Source organism: Lepidochelys olivacea (genome assembly GCF_965140295.1).
Source record: "Lepidochelys olivacea isolate rLepOli2 genome assembly, chromosome: 7".
NCBI lineage: Eukaryota > Metazoa > Chordata > Testudines > Cheloniidae > Lepidochelys > Lepidochelys olivacea.
Window position 1 is genome coordinate 4,487,429 of NC_140417.1, and position 23,633 is coordinate 4,511,061.

The 23,633-nt window shown below is 42.0% G+C and overlaps 1 protein-coding gene across 7 annotated transcripts in view; it reads left to right on the forward strand.

The window, feature by feature from the left end:
- PTPRG (protein tyrosine phosphatase receptor type G) overlaps positions 1-23,633 on the forward strand; it is a 621,815-nt gene that overhangs the window by 430,920 nt on the left and 167,262 nt on the right. For all 7 annotated transcript variants that reach the window (XM_084635116.1, XM_084635117.1, XM_084635121.1 and 4 more), the window contains exon 6: positions 20,240-20,306. In XM_084635116.1, the coding sequence (XP_084491242.1) occupies positions 20,240-20,306 (67 nt within the window). The remainder of the gene's footprint in view (positions 1-20,239; positions 20,307-23,633) is intronic.

Below are 23,633 nucleotides of genomic sequence, written 5' to 3' on the forward strand. Positions count from 1 at the left end.
AGTGATTGAGTTGGGGGGCACAGGGACTTCCTGAGGACACAAGATGAGGGAGGAATTAGGGGGCTACACAGGGCCAGGGAAGCTTTGTAGGTGCCTTGGAGAGAAGGATCCAGGACACCTTGGGGAGGTGGATGCAGCTCAGAATGGCACTTGAAAAGAGGCTCCCAGGCTCAAGGAAGCAAAGGAGCAGAACATGGGAGAGAGAAGAACATGTGGAGAAAGAAGTGGTTCGGGACTATTTAGAAAAGCTGGACATGCCCAAGTCTATGGGGCCAGATGCATTGCATCCGAGAGTGCTAAAGGAGTTGGCGGATGTGATTTCAGAGCCATTGGCCATTATCTTTGAAAACTCATGGCGATCCGGGGAAGTCCTGGACGACTGGAAAAAGGCTAATGTAGTGCCCATCTTTAAAAAAGGGAAGAAGGAGGATCCTGGGAACTACAGACCAGTCAGCCTCACTTCAGTCCCTGGAAAAATCATGGAGCAGGTCCTCAAGGAATCAATTCTGAAGCATTTAGAGGAGAGGAAAGTGATCAGGAACAGTCAGCATGGATTCACCAAGGGCAAGTCATGCCTGACTAATCTAATTGCCTTCTATGACGAGATAACTGGTTCTGTGGATGAAGGGAAAGCAGTGGACGTGTTGTTCCTTGACTTTAGCAAAGCTTTTGACATGGTCTCCCACAGTATTCTTGCCAGCAAGTTAAAGAAGTATGGGCTGGATGAATGGACTATAAGGTGGATAGAAAGCTGGCTAGATTGTCGGGCTCAGTGGGTAGTGATCAATGGCTCCATGTCTAGTTGGCAGCCGGTATCAAGTGGAGTGCCCCAAGGGTCAGTCCTGGGGCCGGTTTTGTTCAATATCTTCATAAATGATCTGCAGGATGGTGTGGATTGCACCCTCAGCAAGTTTGCAGATGACACTAAACTGGGAGGAGTGGTAGATACGCTGGAGGGTAGGGATAGACTACAGAGGGACCTAGACAGATTGGAGGATTGGGCCAAAAGAAATCTGATGAGGTTCAACAAGGACAAGTGCAGAGTCCTGCACTTAGGATGGAAGAATCCCATGCACCGCTACAGACTAGGGACCGAACGGCTAGGCAGCAGTTCTGCAAAAAAGGACCTTGGGGTTACAGTGGATGAGAAGCTGGATATGAGTCAACCGTGTGCCCTTGTTGCCTAGAAGGCCAATGGCATTTTGGGCTGTATAAGTAGGGGCATTGCCAGCAGATCGAGGGACATGATCATTCCCCTCTATTCAACACTGGTGAGGCTTCCTCTGGAGTACTGTGTCCAGTTTTGGGCCCCACACTTCAAGGGCCCAAGGAAAAATTGGAAAGAGTCCAGCGGAGGGCAACAAAAATGATTAGGGGACTGGAACACATGACTTATGAGGAGAGGCTGAGGGAACTGGGGATGTTTAGTCTACGGAAGAGAAGAATGAGGGGGGATTTGATAGCTGCTTTCAACTACCTGAAAGGGGGTTTCAAAGAGGATGGCTCTAGATTGTTCTCAGTGGTAGCAGATAACAGGACAAGGAGTAATGGCCTCAAGTTGCAGTGGTGGAGGTTTAGGTTGGATATTAGGAAAAACTTTTTCACTAGGAGGGTGGTGAAACACTGGAATGCGTTACCTAGGGAGGTGGTAATGCACCTCCTTCCTTAGAAGTTTTTAAGGTCAGGCTTGACAAAGCCCTGGCTGGGATGATTTAATTGTGGATTGGTCCTGCTCTGAGCAGGGGTTGGACTAGATGACCTCCTGAGGTCCCTTCCAACCCTGATATTCTATGATTCTATGGGGCTGCCAGGCAGCCCCATGCCAGCAGCTCCTCTGGCGCAGCTGCTGGACTGCTCCCCAGCCCTCTCCTCCAGCGGGGCTGCTGTGCAGATCCCAGGCAGGACGGCTCAGGAGACGCCTCTGCGTCGAAGGGCCGAGTGGAAGCCATGCCAGAGGAGCTGCACGTTCTGCTCCTTTCACTGCTGCGGTTCCCGGGATAGCCCTAAACCCAGGCCAGCAGCTCCTCCGGCGCGGCTGTACCAGCCCGGCCCCCAGCCCTTCCACTCAGCTGCATCTCCTGAGTCCTCCTGCCTGAGGTCTGTACAGCCAAAATCTCCGGCACAGTGGGAGGAGGACAGAGTCATTGACCCTCCCCACCTACACCAGGTAACATGGGATGGGTGTGGATCATGGGGAGGGGATGGGGAGAGTGCAGGGGGCCCGGGCTGGGGAGAAGTCACTTGGGCAGGTCACATCTTCCCCCCCGTGTCCCTGCCATGAGTGCAGGGTACCGGCAAGAAATTATTTCTACTTGCACCACTGGTGGGAAGCCTTGGAGAGGGGAGAATGAGGTGTGCTTTGGAGGAGAGGGAGGATGTATGCAGGGGGAGGGGGGGTTGGTGGGAGAGAGGATGGGGATTTATGTGGAAGGGAGGTATCACTGGAAATTTGGAAGGAAGAGAGAGTTGGGGGTGTTTAGAGCCTTATTGATGGGGGTGCTGGAAGGAATTTGTACTACAGGGGGGTGTCTTGTGACACCATGTGGGTCTGTGTCCCATTTCCCTCACCACACATGTGCCATCACCAATAAGAGCAAGAAGAGCAAAGCACCTCAAGGGAAGTTGTTGGCAAGACACTGCAAGAACCTGAACTAGTTTAAAAGTTTACAGTGGAAAAGCAGGAACTTCCTTAAAGAGAAATGCAAAAATTTTCTAGAATACATTGTAACTGATAGACTAATTTGTCCTTCTGTGGCAGAAAAAGATTAATTAACACTATTGATCTAAAACAAGGTTCATGGAGAAGGAGCGCGAAACTGCTGGAGGCGTGTGAGTCCATTCGACTTACAACGGCATCAGAAATGGGAAATGTCTCCCTTGAGAAACTTGTGTCGGAGAAGTGAGGCAGACAAGCAAAGTCTCCCCTTCTTTTCTCTCCCCAACAAGACATAGCTGTGTGGTTTGTTACAGATGGTTGTCTGAAGGCAAGAAATATTGGGTTAGCAAAAAGAGGAGAGTGGATAGTTTGCCACTAGCTGGCAAGTGTCAATGGATGAATGGAGGGGAGAAATGTAAAATTTGAACATGGCACTTATGTTCCCTTCTTGCTGCCAGCACAGTCTGCATTGGTGACTATATTTCAAAGTAACCTCTTAAATAAGAATAAGAATAAAAACTAACTTTTCTGATGTTGTCAATTGGTGCAGCTCCATTGATCTTTCACAGAGTTGTGCCCATTTACATCAGCAGAAAAATTGGTCCTGCTTTTTTAAACTCCTAATTTGAGGCTTGTCCCCCCCTCAATCCTGTACTCCAGGAAGTTATTTTCACTTGATTTGCTAATGGAATTGTGAACTGAGGTGTGGTTATGGTCAGAAAAATGACTATGTCAACATGTTACTTTAATCAACACTTCTGCCCCCTGTGTGTGCTCTGAGTCACAGCTGCCTGCTTTACTTTCTGCGCCAGTTCCCACAGCAGAGCCATTGTCGCTCTGGGGGAATGAGCTGGGTGGTGGGCCGGAAGTGTGATGGTGGACAGCTGAAGTGGGTAGTCAGCACTAGGAAAGCAGGGAGCCCAGGACCAGTGGGAGGTTTCCAAGGTGAATGAAAGGTGATGGCAGGAAGCTGTGAAAGTTCTTCTTGGCAGCTGCTGTGAAAGGGATGATTGCTATGCCCAGTGCCTCTGTGTCAACTAGGAGGAGAAAGGGCTGGAAATGCCTAATGTACCCTGACATTCTGAATTGGAGCGGTTTCCATAGTCTCCCCTTGCAAATTCCGCCCAGCTGCTGGGATTCTGGGTGCTAATCTGAACTGGTTCCCTGCACCTTTTGTGTTTCCTCCAGCACAGATTTTTATTTTTTTTAACCCTTTCTCAGTTGCACAAACAAATCTTTACCGAGTTGGAGCCACGAACATGAGAAGATTAAATATAACTTCGCAACTTCGAATCTGGTCTCTTGAAACGTGTAAAGCGTCTCTTCAGTGAGGCTTGGGTCTTTGCGGATAACCCAGCTGTAACGCGGGCTCTGTTTTTCATGGCGACACTTCCTTCCCTGCCCCGTTTTCGGTGTAATAGCTGTTGTCACCTGAGGTCTCTCTGAGATTGGACACATCACAGCAACACTAAAAGCGGACCCATCTACGTTTCTTTCTGAAGTAGTGAGAACGGAGTTTATTACTGATGGCAGTTTTTATAAAAATAGATTTCTTCCCAATAAAATGTTACCCTCCAGTATGCCATTTTTCCAGCTGAACTGCTGGAAGGATTAAGAGATCTTGCACTCTGCTGCTGAAATAAGTAGACGACATGCTGTATGAAGAAATGACATTATTTTCTCAAAGGAAAGCAAGTGGGCACAGTGCACCAAAATTGCTTTAAATAAACATGCAGCTTTTCCCTTTTTTGCTCAGCTGCAAATAGCCTATTCTATCAATCAAGCCTTCCTGGGGCTGAGATTCCACCACTATAGCTGTCTCTTCTTTGTCATAATTAAATTTTGTCTTCTGCAGAGCTGTGGTATATTTTAAATACTCTATTGAACTGCTCAAATTGCCATTTATCAGTGTGTCCTCTTTGAGCTGGGGTTATCTTTTGTTTTTCCTCAGATGGATGCTTATTAGTAAGGTTTTTTTTTTCAACAATTTGTGAATTGAGTATGCTTTTCACTTACTGTAAATTATCTTTCTGTGATGAAAATGCTATTACTTTATGCTTTTAAACCAGTCGTGTAAGCGGCCTTAGGACTACTTTTGTAAAATTAGGGCTTGCTGTATTGCTTTGTCAATGGATGGAGTCAATGTTTAGGACAGGGAATGGTTTACAGCAGAAAAAGAATAAAAGCACGCTTATGGGGCCAGTGATTACATAACTTAAAGTACTGGGTGGCATCGATAGTCTATGTGACATAGTGAAGAATTGCTTGGCATAGTGAACTGATCAGTCAGTTACCAGCATACAACGCAGTATGTGATTAACATAGAAATGCAGAACATACTCTGAGCTGAGTAATTAAACTGCACTTAATTAGTTACATTTGGGTCCAAAACCCTTGTTTTTTGACCCAGTGCATCCTGCATTAGCATCCTGCCTTGGGAAATATTGGAGTTCAATATCAAGATGTTATATGTTTTCTCATTCAAGTTATTCAGTCTCTTTCCTCTTTTCTTAATACTTTAAAGTTTCAACAAACTGTTTGTATAAAATTATTTGTGCAAGTACATTCTCAAACATCCCTACTGGACAGAATAAAACCACAAAAGTGAGTCCAGGTAGCCAGGATACAATGAAACGGGTGGATTTGGGGAGTTTATTGTGTAGACCATTATCTCTGTCCTTCAACAAAGATGTTTTCTGCTGTTTATAAATAGCGACATCACAATATCTCATTTACACTTCTATATCATGGACCTTTATGTAATTTCTGTATGGATAATGTGCTGGAAATTTGGGAGTAAGCTGCTTGCAGAGATTTGACTTATCAATATGGAGAGACTGGACTTTTGAAATGAGCCTCATTATGGAGAACAAATGGCCAGCTCAAATGTTACATATAAAAGGAGAGCAAAGCTGAGGCTGCCCTAAGCCCCAACAAGTCTGAACAATAAGCAAAAGATTACTTGGGAAGACTGCATAATTTATAACTGAAACTGAACTATGAGGAGGGGAATGGGAACTTCTGGGACAACAGGGAAGCCTGATTTTCCTATAGAGAAAAAAGACCCATCCTGGGAAAGACTCCCTGAGATCTCTGAAACCTGACTAGAACATGTGAACCAGAACAAACACTAGAGCAAGGAAGCGTGGCTGAGAGCACAAAGATTGAAAACAAGACAGCTTTTGAGCTGGAAATTTTCAAAGATGTAACGTTTTCCAGTTTGCTTGTGTAATATCCTTGCAGCTAACTCCAGGGCCTTCCTGGATGTGGTTATCACAGTGCTGAGCAAAGCACAGTGTGCACATGTGGGTAAGGGTAAGGAGTGTTTTGATGTTGTCCCCAGTGGTGCTGTAAGGAAGCGGAGCTGTACTCAGGGCAAGTGTGAGGCAGCCAGAATGCCTGATGTAAATGAGGTCTGCTTAAAATATATTAAGCCAGTTCAATAGCTTTTTAAACCATTTTTAATTTAACCTTAAAGAAAAAATTTAAAAAATGTCCACCTAGCAGTCTCCTCTTTGGCATTGCTAGTTAATATCTCATTTTCAATACTCTCCACAAAACTGTGGTGTATTAAGTTAATACATCACTACAAAGTCCTCGCTCGGAGATACATTATTTGAAGTGGAATTAGCTAGAAGGATCAATGCACACCCATTATCCTATTGAAAATAATCATTGGAAGACCCATTAGCTGCCTTTTTTTAACAATGCAATATATAAAACTTCCAGTCTGTTTGCGTGGGAGTTCCTACGTCTCAAAACTGAATCCTCCTTCTCCTTTTGTGCCTCTAAGCCTTGAATATTTTCTTCGCCCATGAAAGGGAATATTAACACCTGAAAACCAAAGGAGCTCAGAAAAACAGGTTTGACTCAGTGGAATTTGTCTTCAAGTTACTGAACCTGATACAAATTGCCATAGCTGGAGGTTAACGCAGATCTAATACATTTGTTTTTAATCAGCAGTCCTGGCAATATCTGTGTGAAATAGTGTGTGCACCGTGCTTAAGGTTTAGTGTCACATTTTGCCTGTGTATCTATTTTTCTTCCTGCTTCACATAAACAGCAATTTAAAGTCTTAAAGGGACCTTTTCTATTACTTGCTGTGTCTTAGGAGCTTTGTGGTGCGAGATGCTTATTCTGTGTGCATCACATATTATATGGCAAACCCTTTTCTCTCTCTCTCTCTCATTGCATCAGTGTAAGCATGTGGGATGATGGCACCTCCACTGCTGAACCTGTCTGTGATGTGCAGTCATAGCACATTACCCGTGGGGAAGAGGGCAGGAGGGGGATGGACTAGAACAGTGGTTCTCAAAACCGGTCCATCACTTGTTCAGGGAAAGCCTCTGGCGCGCCGGACCAATTTGTTTACCTGCCGCGTCCACAGGTTCAGCCGATCGTGGCTCCCACTGGCCGCGGTTCACCCCTCCAGGCCAATGGGGGCTGTGGGAAGCTGCCACCTTGGACTGCAGTTACCTTGAATTTTTAAAAATCAGTAGTTATAGTATTAAAATGTATAGTAGTTTATAGTTTAGTGTATGCATGCATGTGGCTTTTCTTGTTCTTGAATTAAAATAGTGGAAAATTAGGAGCATTCCTACCTAAGTACAGTATTGACATCTGTCCAGCCAGAGTAGGCTGATTATGAGAGAATAGATTGCTTAACCATGTTGATTCTTCTGGAATTTTACAGGACAATTTGATCTCTTTAGCATAGCTAATACATAGTAATTTTCTTTCTTTCTTGGGAAACTGTTTGTACAGAGAAAACGAGGACTTGTGACACCTTAGAGACTAACAAATTTATTTGAGCATAAGCTTTCGTGAGCTACAGCTCACTTCATCGGATGCATTCAGTGGAAAATACAGTGGGGAGATTTATGAAACAATGGGTGTTACCATACACACTGTGAGCAGAGTGATCAGGTAAGATGAGCTATTACCAGCAGGAGAGCGGTATTCTTTTACGTAGAGACTGTCAAGATGTCAAGAATTATAACATTCAAAAACCAGTGGGAGAACACTTCAATCTCTTTGGTCACTCGATTACAGACCTAAAAGTGGCAATTCTTCAACTAAAATACTTCAGAAACAGACTCCAATGAGAGACTGCTGAATTGGAGTTAATTTGCAAATTGGATACAATTAACTTAGACTTGAATAAAGACTGGGAGTGGATGGGTCATTACACAAAGTAAAACTATTTCCCCACGTTTATTCCAACCACACCCCCACCCCCCGCTATTCCTCAGATGTTCTTGTCAATTGCTGGAAATGGCCCACCTTGATTTTCACTACAAAAGGTCCCCCCCCTTTTCCCCCCCGCTCTCCTGCTAGTAATAGCTCACCTTACCTGATCACTCTCATTACAGTGTGTATGGTAACACCCATTGTTTCCTGTTCTCTGTGTATATAAATCTCCCCTCTTTATTTTCCACTGAATGCATCCGATGAAGTGAGCTGTAGCTCACGAAAGCTTATGCTCAAATACATTTGTTAGTCTCTAAGGTGCCACAAGTCCCCCTTTTTCTTTTTGCCGATATAGACTAACATGGCTTCTACTCTGAAACCTGTTTGCACAGAAGCTCTGGACTCTGAATATTTGTCTTGTGGACAGTAGACTTTACAGACAAACTGAATGGCGCTACAGCCAGGCAGTCTGGGGAGTTTTACTCCTGACCCCCACCATTGTAACTGAAAGCAGAATTTTCCATCTCTCTGTCTCCCCTGTTGTCACTTATGTCAGCTGCCACAGTTAACCAGGTAGTCATTCAGCCTTGGCAGACAGTCTTTTTCAACACTACTGGAGACCAGTACCTTGGGAGCAGCTGGCTATATGAAATACAAGGCATGCAGATCGTCTTGGCCAGTTTACTTAGCAGATGGGTAAGACCTGATAGATTGAAGATTATTAGTTTCCAAGTCAAGGGCCAAATGTTGCATAGGGAGAGAAAAGTAAATTATTACACTATTCTAAGGGGAAAGGCTCAGGTAGAGTATTACAAAATTGTTGCCATTCATTTTCCTGTGTCTTATACAAAAGGCATGTCATTTCAGCTTTCGATATAGTAGACTTTGGCAGAGTACTTGCTTTGTGAGCCCCATTAATGAGCTTGAAAGTGGTCGTGCAAATTTATGACAGTGTAACAAGCCTAAATGCCAGATTTTTTTGGGTGGAAATGGGAGAGACGTTTTTATTTTATCCCAGTAGGAATGGATTTGAGATTTTTCTTCTGCTCTCTTTTTCCATCCTGAGACTCAGATCTATTAACTGTGCTTCTAAAGGAACACACATTTCTTACTTCTGTTAGTCTTGTAAATAGTCATGTACATTTAGGAAGGGGAGTTTATTATGGTAGATGATCCTAGCCCTTCCTTGTAGTGCCCGGTGCAGCTGCCTCCAGACATTGCCATGTGGAGACTGCTGGCTGGGAGTGCCACTGAGGTTTGGAGGTGTTGCATGAAATAGGAAGCCAGGAAAGGGGGAATGGCAGGCTCTCTTGCTTCACTCCCCATGTACCTGGAGCCGTGATGCAGCTTATTCAAGCCAGGGTATCAGAGATGGGATCTAGTATCCTGCTCCCTGAAAATGATTGTAGTTGCAGCTATACCTTTGTTACATTACTCACTGCCTCAATGTATGTATACACCTAGGACAGAGACTGACGGCCATGCTTACAGGGTGGGGACTCTATCCTGGGAAGCAGTGACACTGGAAAATTGTTGCAGGTCATGATAGAGAATGAGCAGAACGTGAGCTCCCAGGGCGATGCTGTGGCCAGAAGGGCTAATGTGATTCTTGGATACGTGAATGGGGAACCTCGAGTGTAAAGGTTATTTTACCATACTATTTGGCACTGGTACCTCCACTGCTGGAATACTGCGTCCAGTTCCAGTGCCAACAATTCAAAGAAGGATGTCGATAAATTGAGGAGGGTTCAGAAAATATCCACAAAAATTATTGAAAGGTTAGAAAACATGCCGTATACTGATGGACTCTAGGAGCTCAATTCATTCATTTAGTAAAGAGAAGGTTAAGGGGGCTTCATAGGAAACAAATATTTGATAATAGGCTCTTCAATCTAGCCGACAAAGGTTTAACACAGTCTAGTGAGTAGAAGTTGAAGCTAGACAAATTTAGACTGGAAATAAAGTGTACATTTTTTAACAGTGAGCGTAATTAACCATGGGAGCAAATTACCAGGGGTCGTGGTGAATTCTCTGTCACTGGCAATTCTTAAATCAAGATTGGATTGTTTTTAAAGGACATGTACTAGTTCAAAATGAATTATTTTGGGGAAGTTCTCTGGCCTGTGTTATACAGAAGGTCAGACTAAGTGATCACAATCTGGTCTTGGGATCCACCGGTGCTTGCTTTTTTCAGAGTTCATTCAAAACTCAAATATACAAATGATAAAAGAAATTAAGCTGTTTCACAAACTTCTCCATGCACGTTTAAAATTGTTTTGACCAAGATTTTTTTTCATTAAACTATGATGTGTAGAATCACTTTTGGCTGAAAGACAGGTCTGAGTTCACTTGCATATTCTTAGTCTGGGCTTTTATAAATTCAGGATTTTTGGGGGTCTAATAATTTTTTTTGGAAGCTATGAGACTCCTAGTTTGTTTCTAAAGGGTTTTTTTTCCCCTTTAAAATATCAGGCTAGCAAAGAGCTGCAGTTACTTAAAGGATAATGATAGGGCATGGAACTGAATTTTGAAATCATGATGTGTTATACTCCCATCAAACAGCCTTGTGCCCTGTAAGTAAGAGACACATAGTCCTGTGGAGTCTGGTGATTATCTTTACATGTGATTCAATACCAGTACTGGAGTAGCATAAAATAAAAAACCCCAGCATCTCTAACCACAGTGCAGCTGTGATGCTAGCTGTCAGTTCTGTTAGCAGTCCCACTACACATGCTCTTTAGACCTTTTGTCCTTAGAGCACTAGTAACATGGTGGTTAGGGTGCCTGTTTCCCTCTTCTGCTTCTTGCCTATTGACACAGAGACAAGAGAGCGTGCTGCCAGCGCTTAGGGACATGCTTAGTCACAAGGTGAGCTGCCATTAAAAAGGGCTAGTGTTGTTGCCATTAAAAAAAGTTCGTCATTGATCAACCATGGCCACACTGTGGGTATCTGAGATACCAGTTATTTCCAGTTCAGAGTGTTGTAAACTGGAACTGTGGGTAAATATTAACTATATAGTGTCACGCTCTTACCATGATTTTTATTTGCTTCCCAAAATAAACCCCCTCAAAAATGCATTGTTCATTTGATTGCTGGGCTGTTTTATGTCTCTGGGATGTGGTCACTTGTGCATTACCTTGTTATATAGACCATATTACTTTGTTATATAGACTCCGTAAGATACAAAATGCTCATTTTATATTTTTATTAATCCCGTTAAAACAAAACAGTTCATTCTACCCAGTGCACTGAGGAAGAGAAATAGCACAGAGAAAGTGATGAACAAAGAGATCGTAAATACTTAGTGTACCTTCATACCATCTATACCCTGAGGTGAGACAGTTCTATTAGCACAGGAAACAGCGTAAGGATATTCTTAAACTCCAAGGCTGTGTTTGTTTTCCCATTGCATTTAGTGTGATGGTTACCTGTTTGTTTCCGTCAAAGAGGATTACAGGCACTGTTCAATTATAAATGATACATACAAGTGTTCTATCCCATTTCCTGAGGATCTTTTGTACATTAGTTAAACTTCAGTGGCTGCTTCATATTCAGTAAATACAACGTCTCGTAGCAGTTCTGTGGGCATTTTTAGGAAAATTCCAGGAGAGTGTTTTCTGTCTCCATGCCATTGTTCCATACTGAGCTGAGAGCGCTTCCAAACAACAGTATTAGGTGTGCGTTTATGATCATGCTAGAGAAGTATTCATTTGGCTGGTCTCCTTCACTGTTAGCCTTTCCCATCAGGAAGTAGGGGATGGGAATGCGTTCATGCTTTTGTTCCAGCACAGGAAAAAAGCTTCGCTAAGCTTTTGCAGGCCATTGTTAGGTGAAGCCCAAATGAGGAGAAACAAAGATGTGCCCTCACCTACATATGATCTTTGTAATAACTCTGTGGCCACGAAAAAGCACTAGTCACTGTGATTTCACACAATGCACAGTTATGGAACTCATTGCCAGAAGATATCATGGAGGCCTTGAATTTAGCGGGATTCAAAAAAGAATGAGACATTTGTAAGGATAATGGGCATATACAGCATTTCTCTATTAAAGATGTTTTGATAGCATTTTGGAAGGGATATAAACCCACATGCTTCAAGGTGTAAGTCATGCTCTAATTAATGGGCGTCAGGAGGAAACTTTCCCTGTGGGGAGATTATCCCATAGCTGCCTTGGGATAATCCTATAGTCCACTCTTCCTTAAAGCATCCAGTGCTGGCCACTGTCAGAGACAGCATATTGGACTAAATGGATCCCTGATCTGATCCAGTATGGCAATTCCTGTGTTTCTGTGCCAGGTAAAACAGAGACATGTAATACTCAGGCTAGAACCCAGCACTTCCGGTTTCAAAAGCACACTTTGCTACCAAGGGGAATTAAAATAGAGGAAACTAGAGAATCAATTTTTTTTATTTATTTCTTTTTTAAAAAAGAAAAGTGAAAACTTGAGTTTTTCTTCCAAAGGTTCGAATCATTACAGAAAATGGATATTGGGCTTAGGAGCTGCAAAACAGATCTTGAATTACCTCCAGCGTGAGCCCCGTTGCTGGAAAGGAGCTATTGTTCTGTGAGTTGCCGATTCCATGCACTGCTCCCAAACAGTTGCTCATCTTGCCTTTGATTTTAGGCCAGCTCTGAACCAGGCAGAAAAAGAACTTTTCTCCTGACGATTTACAGGTTTTTAAACACATTTAATCTTCAAAAGCACCAAGCATCCCAATGGGAAATGAGAACTTTGATTTTTTTTTTTTTTTTTTGGTATGGCCTCTTCACCTGTGGAAAAAGCCAACTAGTAATTACATATAGCTTTGTCAACAGCATGCAGAACCAAGCAGCGAGAGTGGTGAGATGTGGAGAAATGGAGTGCAGCGTTAGCGAGAGGAAAGCAAAACTTCCGCATGGAAAAATGAAAACCTCTCCCAGAGAGCACTGAACTGAAACCTGATCTCCACTTGCACATAAGTTTTTAAAGAGACATGACACCCTGCATTATACAGATGAACGGAAAATGTGATTACCAATGCACCAATGCCTTTTTCCCTGAACAGAGCCTGAGTCCCCATTTAATTTTATTGCAGAGCATCACACATTTTCAGAAGACACTTTCAAAATGCTTACTTAGCTGGATCTATACTAGGTCTGCTGCACCTCAGCCAATGAAAGGGACACTGTCAAGGTTGGAAGGTCTAAAATTGATCTACTTTGATAGAAAATCCCATCTGGAAGTTTTTTACCTTCAGGATTCTTTCCATCTGTTTCCTCTTTTCAAACCAATTGCAGCTGTCACCAGAAATAAAAACAAAGCAAACAAAATAAAAGTCTGCACGGTTTACAGTTAAACTACCAGTTAGTAAAGCAAGGCCCAAGTCCAGGGCCAGGCACCTCTGTTTTCTTTGAGTCACAATCTAAATCACTAGTTTCACATTTTTTTTAAAAAATGTGATTTTAGTGGCAGCAATGATGGGTTTGGAGAAATCTAAATAGATAGGAAGGACCCTATAGCATACCTCTGCCAGTCCTGTATTTTTAAACTGTTTACTTGATGATTTTCAGAAGCAGTGCAAAACCTGCAGGCCTGACTTGTGACTGTTGTATACTTGCAACTTGCAGCACTCATACTAGACTTGCCTTGAGTTCTACTGCCAATGTTTGTGATTTTTACATTGATATTTTAGTATTTTTAAAAAATGTTTTTCATCCTTTTATTGTGTAAAAGACTCCCACAAACTGGGGAGACTGTTTAAGAGACTTATCTCTCTAACATGCCTTCCCCTTACCATATTATCACACAATCTTTAAATTCTCCTCACACCACTCCTGGATGGTAGGGCCTTGCTATCACCCCCATTTTACAGATGGGGAATTGAGGCACAGAGAGGCTAAGTGATTTGCCCAAGGCCTTGAAGGAAGACTGTGTCAAAGGAGGAACGAACCTGTGTCTCCCAGGTGCTGGGTAGTGCTCTAACCACTGCGTCATCCTTCCTTTCTCACTCTGGGAGGAAACAGGTAAAACTTTAAAAACCACACTTGTGTCTGAGAATGTTTTACTTACCACTATTATAAGAAGCACCTGAGATTATTAGCATGGAGAAGAAATGCTTCCCTCTTTTTATTTTTGTTTTGTTTTTTGTTTATTTGTTTCTATATACTTTATCTGTCTGATGTTACTTTATGCCTCCGGTATCATTTTGTGCATTCTCAATGTGTCCTCTTGAGTTACTTTCTCCTTTTCTTAATTAGGTCTCACACAGCAGCCATAAGAAAAACACTTTTTTAAAAAAGACAGCAACATGACTATTAAAGCCACACAATTTGACAGAGGTAACCAGGGGGCATGCCTGATCCAACAATTCCACAACTTACAAATAGTGTGTTTTTTTAACTCTACCCCTTTAAAGGTGGAGTGGGCTAAAAGTATGGCAGCCATGAGCTAATCCCATAATGTAAATGCAGTAGTGAATATTCTTCGATCACTAGATTAAATAACGTCCATTAATTGTAGAAATGAATTAAACAACGGCTTGGTTAGCTAAATAGCAGCAAGATGGGCAACAACAGGAAAGCAGTGAAGTGGCAGGAGTGGTTAAAGCTGACAATTAAATGGCAGATAAAATGAAGAGCAAGTGGGGATTTCGGTAGATGGGAAATGTGTAACTGTCAGCTGTGACTCAGAGGGGTGAGAGTCATTCAGGCTTTCGTTGGGCGTCTGGCCCTTCGCTGTCCTGGAGTGTCTGCTGTGGTGCATCTGGGACTGTGACAAAAGGCTGGTTTATAAGTCGGACTGTTCAAAAAACAAAAGGGGTGCATGTATCTCAGTTTGTACCAGATTGAGGGCTGGGGCTGTGGGGGCCCGCCATGTTCTAATGCTGGCCAGGGCTGGCTGCTGACAACTGTCCGGCTTCTCCTGATAAGGAGCTGCTATTGGGCAATCTCCAAGCGTCTCGATGGGGCTGGAATTGGCAAGCGTGTGGTTAATGTAGCCCACACGAGGTGGTGATGAGCTGAAGCAGGTCTCTTTCTGCTAGTCCTGCTGCTGCAGCTGTCACCTTCCTTCCCAGACATGAGTGGAGTCACCTTCAGCTGGCTTTAGTGCGCAAGGTTGTGTCTGGCGTGTGACTGACTGACAATTTCCTGCAATATCCTGAATGAACTTTATTGAATTAAGTTAAACCTTATTGAATTAGGTGTAATGCCTTTGGGGTTCATTGTGTTAAAAATACAATTGTGGATTGGTTATTGTGGAATTATATGTAACTTCTCTAGGAAACTGACTAATACACCCTCTGGAAGGTATTAGGAACTTCAGAGAGCTTTTTGGAACAATACGTGCAAAGTGGATTTCCTAGGAAATAGCTGGAAATAGTATGCAAATAATCCACTTTAAATCCACCCTTTTGGAAGCTAGGCCCTGGGGAAGAAAACCCATTTTCTACTAATATCCTGCTCCTGGAAGCTCCAGCTCAAAGACCCCAGAACTGTAGAAAGGGTGTTTATAAACCTGTTTTGAGTTTGCTAGTTCTGTGCTGAGGCTGTGATAAACTAGTGACCACAAGGATTCCCACTTGGGTGGGAGTTTGAAGGACTATTCCTGCCAGAATCCATGTTTGGGCTGGGGTTAACTCTGGTAAACCTATTAGCATGCATGTAGGTTATTTCATTGTTTTAAATATGTTTTCTCTGTAGTGCTTTTTACCTTCAGGAAAAATAGGCTTGCATCGAAAGAACTTTGTGGTACTTATAAATGAAACAATTATATCTGTTAAACCTCTCTGAAGAGGAAGCACATTTGAGCACATTTGAGGTGTCCTTGGGCAGTCTGTCTTTGCTGGGAATGACATAGTGAAGGCAGGGAACTGTGCCTGAAAATGCTGTGATCAGAAGGGAGAGGCACACGAGTCTCCACCCAGACACGCAACTGCTGGGGAGCTAGAAGTTGAGAGTGGGTGCCCTGGCTGGACCATAGAGGGGGAATACAGATGTGGTTGCCCTGAATTACCACATTGCACGTCAGGTAATCACAGTTGGTTGAGTTGTGTGAGTGTGAAGCAATTGAGAAGGTTGGGTTGTATGGGCATGAATTTCTTAGAATATGCACGTGGTTAAATTAACTGTGGTTTGCTTCTTTCACTAGGTCACAGCTTTGGTGTTATTGTTCAGGTGGCAGGACTTGGCATTACTTTGGTGGGAGTTAGAATTAGGTCTTTCAGCCCCACAAACGTTGGACAAGGAGGTAGTGCCTTTTCCTGTGAATTAGGTGTGAATTCCTGTGAATTAGCCCAGCTTTACCAAAGAGGGTTGATTTGCATGGAGTCCCTGAACTGTCTGACAAGGTTCACGGTTTCTTCAATGCAGGCTGTATCTAGTCCTTGGGAAACTGCAGGCCCAGAGCAGGTTGTGTGGAAACAGGTTGCTTAAGCCTGGGACAGTTAAACTATTCAGTATTTGAACATCAAAGGCTGACGGCACGGGTTGGCCGTTGCCTCCTCCACTTGAGCTGCTGCTAGCATAGGCTGAGGTTGCCTTTCTGTCGTTCCCACCCATACATCCATTTTGAACTCCTATGGCTGCTTCCTATGAGTGTGCTGTGGCTGAAGGCCAGGAGACAGGTTGGCTGAACAAGCACCAGACAACCAGGGCTGGCTGCCTCCTCCCCCTACCTGCCTCGCTCTGTTGTACTGAGAGGCCAAGTGCGGGCCAGAGGAAAGATATAGGGAGTGTGGGAGAGTCTTCCCCGCTGTTAAAGCAGATAAAGACCTCCCAACTCCTCTAGCATTCAGTGGCTTCGGGGGTCTCACTGGTTGGTGAAGTGAAGACTCATGGGACATGGAAGATCTGAGGTGGAAGGGAGTGGGGCCTGGCTAGGGCCTTCACAATATCCTCTGGCAAAGAGTTCCACAGGTTGACTGTGCGCTGTATGAAAAAATACTTCCTTTTGTTTATTTTAAACCTGCTGCTTATTAATTTCATTTGGTGACCCCCTAGTTCTTGTGTTATGAGAAGGAGTAAATAGTACTTCCTTATTTACTTTCTCTATACCAGTCGTGATTTTATAGACCTCAGTCATATCCCCCCTCAGTCATCTCTTTTCCAAGCTCAAAAGTCCTAGTCTTATTAATCTCTCCTCATACGGAAGCCGTTCCATACCCCTAATAATTTTTGTTGCCCTTTTCTGAACCCTTTTTGAGGTGGGCCGACCACATCTGCATGCAGTATTCAAGATGTGGGCGTACCATGCATTTATCTAGAGGCAATATGATATTTTCTGTGTTATTATCTATCCCTTTCTTAATGATTCCCAACATTCTGTTCACTTTTTTGACTGCCGCTGCACAATGAGTGGATGTTTTCAGAGAACTATCCACAATGACTCTTTCTTGAGTGATAACAGCTAATTTAGACCCCATCATTTTATATGTATAGTTGGAATTGTTTTCCAATGTGCATTATTTTGCATTTATCAACATTAAATTTTATCTGCCATTTTGTTGCCCAGTCACCCAGTTTTGAGAGATCTTTTTGTAGCTCTTTGCAGTCTGCCTGGGGCTTAACTATCTTAAATAGTTTTGTATCATCTGCAAATTTTTCCACCTCACTGTTTACCCCTTTTTCCAGATCATTTATGAATATGTTGAATAGGTCTGGTCCCAGTACAGACCTATGGGGCACACTGCTATTTACCTCTCTCCATTCTGAAAATTGACCATTTATACCTACCTTTTGTTTCCTATCTTTTGACAAGTTACCAATCCATGAGAGGACCTCCCCTCTTATCCCATGACAGCTTACTTTGCTTAAGAGTCTTTGGTGAGGGACCTTGCCAAAGGCTTTCTGAAAATCTAAATACACTATATCCACTGGATTCTCCCTTGTCCACATGCTTGTTGACCCCTTCAAAGAATTCTAGTAGATTGGTGAGGAGTGATTCCCCTTTACAAAAACCATGTTAACTCTTCCCCAGCAAATTATGTTCATCTGTATGTCTGACAATGTTGTTCTTTATTATAGTTTCAACCAGTTTGCCCGGTACAGAAGTCAGGCTTATTGGCCTGTAATTTCCACGATCACCTCTGGAGCCCTTTTTAAAAATTGGCATCACATTCGCTATCTTCCAGTCATTTGGTCCAGAAGCTGATTTAAATGATAGGTTACAGACTACAGTTAGTAGTTCTGCAGTTTCACATTTGAGTTCCTTCAGGACTCTTGGATGAATTCCATCTTGTCCTGGTGACTTATTACTGCTTAATTTATCAATTGTTTCAAAACATCCTCTAATGACACCTCAATCTGGGACAGTTCCTCAGATTTGTCACCTAACAAGAATGGCTCAGGTTTAGGAATCTCCTTCACATCCTCCTCTGTGAAGACCGATGCAAAGAATTAATTTAGTTTCTCTGCAATGGCCTTATCGTTCTTGAGTGCTCCTTTCGCATCTCAATTGTCCACTGGCCCCACTCAATTGGCCCCACAGGTGGTTTAGCAGCTTCCTGCTTCTGATGTGCTTTAAAAAATGTTGCCATTACTTTTTGAGTCTTTGGCCAGCTGTTCTTCAGATTCTTTTTTGGCCTTCCTCATTATATTTTTGCACTTCATTTGCCAGAGTTTATGCTCCTTTCTGTTTTCCTCACTAGGATTTAACTTCCACTTTTTAAAGGATGCCTTTTTGCCTCTCACTGTTTCTTTTACTTGTTGTTTAGCCACGGTGGCACTTTTTTGGTTCTTTATTATGTTTTTTAATTTGGGGTGTACATTTAAGTTGAGCCTCTATTATGGTGTCTTTAAAAAGTCTCCATGCAGCTTTTGGCATTGTACCTTTTAATGTCTGTGTCACTAACCTCCTCATTTTTGTGTAGTTCCCCTTTCTGAAATTAAATGCTACAGTTTTGGGCTGCTGTGATGTTTTCCCCACCACAGAGATGTTAAATTTAATTATATTATGGTCACTATTGCCAAGCGATCCAGCTATAGTCACCTCTTGGACAAGATCCTGTGCTCCACTTAGGACCAAATCAAGAATTGCCTCTCCTCTGGTGGGTCCCAGGACCAGCTGCTCCAACAAGCAGTCATTTAAGGTGTCAAGAAATGTTATCTCTGCATCCCAGCTTGAGGTGACATGTACCCAGTCAATATGGGGATAGTTGAAATCCCCCATTATTACTGAGTTTTTTATTTTAATAGCCTCTCTAATCTCTCTGAGCATTTCACAGTCGCTATCAGCATCCTGGTCAGGGAGTCGGTAATAGATCCCTACTGCTATATTCTTATTATTAGAGCATGGAATTTCTATCCATAGAGATTCTATGGTACAGTTTGGTTCACTTAAGATTTTTACTTCTTTGAGTCTATACTTTCTTTCACATAGAGTGCCACTCCCCCACCAGCACGACCTGTTCAGTCCTTCCAATATATTTTGTACCCTGGTATTCCTGTGTCCCATCGATTATCCTCATTCCACGAAGTTTCTGTGATTCATATTAAATGAGGATATTGATATAATAGGTGACACTCTAGTTCACCCATCTTCTTATTTAGACTTCTAGCACTGGCATACAAGCACTTTTAAAAACTTGTCACTTTTTAGCTGTCCGCTATTACATGATGTAATTGAATGGGACTCTTTTTCATTTGACTGTTTCTGATCAGATCCTACCTGTATTTTATCATTTGCCATCCTGGAGCCTTAATTTGGAAGGTTTGAACTGAAGGTGAGGAAGGAAGGTTTAATGTCCCTGTGTCTGCTGGTTTTACTCCCCTCTCTGGATTGTGGCTAGATCATCTCTGCCGAGGAGGTGGTTTATCTCTGCGCAGAAGAATACTATGGACATTTTTGCCCCCGGAGAATAGCATTGCATTATCAAATTTCAGAGGCTATTGTCTGGACTCTGCCTGATGTGATCTTTATCCCTCCTTCTTCCAAAGGGCCTTTAAGTAAGTCATTTTAAAAAATATAAATAAAAAAACCACGAAGGGCTAGATCCTTTTCTGGTGTAAATTGGTGCAGCTCTGTTGACATCCATGGAGCCATGTTGACTTACAGCCACTGAGGATCTGGTGATTTTCAGTGCGTAGCGGACTGTTCTACGGTAACTTTAAACTACTACTTAGGTGAGAAATTAGTGGAGAGAAATCAGCTGTTCATTTTTAGGCTTTGCAGGAGCTTTAATATTTCTAATGTTTTAATGTATTCTGAAGACTTTCTCTCTTTTGATTTAGCCTTCGTCGCAGTATTTTATTACACCATATATCTTCAGCATTTGTTGAGGAGCCATTGTAAATGTGAGGACTAAGCAGCTTGCTAGATAACATCTTTTTTTCCCCTCTTTAAAAGATTAAACTGAGACTGTTCTGTCTGATGCCAGAATAGATTTAACCAATCATGTATCCTTTATATGTAGGTCAGTCAGAGGGACAATCCAGCACTGGATCCTATTATCCATGGGTTGAAGGGTGTCGTACATCATGGTAAGTAGCTACTTAAACTTTTTTTTGCTGGAAGGGTAGAGGGGCTAGAATATTGTCCTTAAGGGATCGGGTCACCCTTCAAAGGACATATTGAGGTTACATTCTTCATTCACTGAAGTTTAAGGGCATTAAAGCCATTATTTGATTGGTACATATCAGACTCATTTGTTACCTGAAAACGGGTGTGGGTTAACAGTAAACAATTTGTTTCTTTTCAATCAGTGCTTTAGAATGTGCAAGTTATAAATCAAAACTTAGTACAATATATCATTCATATTAGTACTTCAAATGCAGTGCAGATGTTTCATGCCTGCTATTTATCTTACATTTGGTCTAAAAATACTCCTCTGAAGTTTCTATTTGTTTACAAATTATTTGTCTTTCAAATTTAGGGAGCTGATAATGAAACAGAAAATTAACTATCTGTGAAAATTAATTAAACTTTGCAGCCGATGAACATCTTTCTAATGCTTGCATAAATATAATCATTCAGCTGTTCTGATGCATATAAACCTATTATCCTTGAACTTATAGAAGGTACTGAAATAAATATTAATATATTTTTTATATTTTTATAACTAGTTTTACTGAGGAGTTATCCTGAAACCTTATCATTAGGAATGCGTCATTGGCAATGACATCAAGATTCTCCACTTCCAGCATCCCCTTGTCAAGTTTTAATATAATGATTTCTAAAGTTTTAATAATCTCATTATGATTCAAAAGGCATCTGCAGAAATGCCGTTAGGTGCTATAATAAATCTCTGCTCTGTCTATACTACTGCAATAAAACATTTTTGCACCTTTTCAGAGGTTTGTCTTTAGACATTAGCTGGTGCCATAGAGCTTAACAAACATTTTTTTTCTCTTGACTAGAAACCTAAAACTAGTTGACAGTGTTAGATTAAAACAAATAGGATTTTGGATTAATTGCTCTGCTTTCAAAGTTATTTAACATTGCAGCTGTGCACACCAATAAATCTAGTGCAAGTGAAAAATAGGGGTTAAATGATAACATACCACAAAATCCTTCATTGAGAGAATTTTCCATTGGTTTTTGCCATATATAAATTGCCGTGTTCTACTGTGAAATAAAAACTCCACACTGAGCTGAAATAGATGTTGTTATCCAGTTCCCACTGAGTTACAAAACAGGCTGCCAAAAAAACAAAAAAAAACACCAGGGATGAGTTGGGCAGTTAGCATTCTCCAGCCTTAGATAATTTAACTGTGAAGTCATGCTGCCATTTACTTGAACCAAAATCTTTTTTAGGTTTGTATCCCACCTGCTCTCTCTTTCCCCCGGCAAAGGTGGATGGTGTTTAATCCATCCTGTTCCTTTCCCACTACCCCTCCTCCCCCCAAACCGCTGCTGCAAAAACTGCTAGCGTATAATCATGCTGGTGTCTAGTAAGAGTAACCCGTTCCCCCCAAAATTAGTCTGGTATAACGTGACCTGGTCCCTAGCTTGTGATTCCGTGGCCACAAAATGATATTCTTGGAGTTGCCTAGTCACAGCAGAAGCTGGGTGGATAAAAGATGTTTGTTTTTGTTTCACTCACAATGCACAGAAGACTACTAACATTTCAAGGGGAGGAAATAGGTTGATATATTTTAATAACTTGCTTCCTTTAAAAAACACAAAGAAAAAAAATAGAGGAAAATCTTGTTTTCCTTCCTGTTTTGGCTACTTAAAGCCTTACTTTTTAGTGGGAGAAAGGCTTTCTTGCAAGGAGGGGGGGCAGGTTACTAAATTGTTTTTAAAAAATAGATTAAATACTTATAGCTCTTTCTTTTTCTTTCTTTCTTTTCTTTCACTATTTTGGTTCTGTGTAGAATAGTGGTACACATAACGGCTTCAGTTCTACTGTAAGTGCTGTCATTGCTTTACTCGGTATAATTTACCTACAGCCTTATGTGGACACAGTTTTATAACTGAAGTAAATACAGAATCCCCAGGGGTTGTATCTTAAAGGGGGGCACTGTTTGTCATCAGTTATGCCCTGTTTAACTCTGACTCCAGCTGAGTTGTATGTTGGTTAAATGGAAACTCTTGTGGAGTTTGGACAGTTTGCTCGTGGGGCAGGGAGAGGAGAGAAGAGCACACCAATGAATACAACCAATACCAAAAAAAGAAGATGGAAATGGGCAAAACGAGGAACTTGAATGTCTTTGCCATTTGTGGACTCCAGCTGTCTAGCTACCGCTATCACAGTAACACCTGAGGGCATGTGTGTGCATGTACATATGTATAAGATAATAATAGAGAGTGTATGATCCTTAACTTTGGGATGGCCATGTTGCTCATGAGTTAGTTATATTCATCCCAAGGTAGTCTTTATACCATGTTCTTGCTTACTCTACGTGTGCCATGTATTATAAATAAATCAATAAATAAAAAGTCTATTTTTAGAAATGTTTCCAAAAGTTACTGGTGGTGGTGGTATCTTCCATATTCCTCTGCCTGTCCCCCACATACTCTGGGCTGGCTCATTCTGCAGAAAAACTCTCAGAAGGAGACTAAGGAGGAGGAGAACTCTACCAGGATCCCCCAGTGGAGATTCTTCCACCCCCATGGGATCCACCCCCAAATTCTAGGGATCCTGAGGTATCAATGGGGGACTTTGTGGAGGGTCTGAGCCTCTACTGCATCTTTGACTTTTTGTTTTCTTCCACCTTCCCCTCCATTAAAACAAGAATATTTGGCAAATAGTGATGTAAACTAGCTAATTATCATGCTGTTTTGATAGAAAAACTCACCTAACAATAATGATGCTTTTTATGTATTTGTTTGCATTATAGTAGCACCTTGGTCAGGAGCTCCAATCCTGGGTGAGGACCCCATTGTGCAAGGAGCAGTAAAGAAAAAACATTTCGTACGAAATAATTGTGCTGTTCTACATGTGTTATACAAAACCAATACATATGGTTTTTTCCATTCTTTCCTGGAAAGTTCTTAGTTTTAAGTGCCCCTCCAGGGGTGAGTGAACATTTAAAATGTCAGAAATACTTCCTGTGGAAGCAATTTGAGCTTGAGATTTTTGTCAGGGATTTGAATTACTCACTAAATTGATGGAACATAAATAATTGTGCCCTTCACAGTGTCACCGGCTTAGTCATGATGATAGAGATACGTACACATAAAAATCAATACAGGCTTAGTCAGTGCTCAGAATCTGCTTTATTTCCTTCATCTCCAGGCATAATTTCCTAGAATCTTAATGTCATAATAAGCTTAATTTTACAAGAAGAACCATATGAAGTCCCTAAGCTGGAAGGAAAACTAGTGATGTGCCAAACACCCTAACAGTGTGGTAGACAAACGCC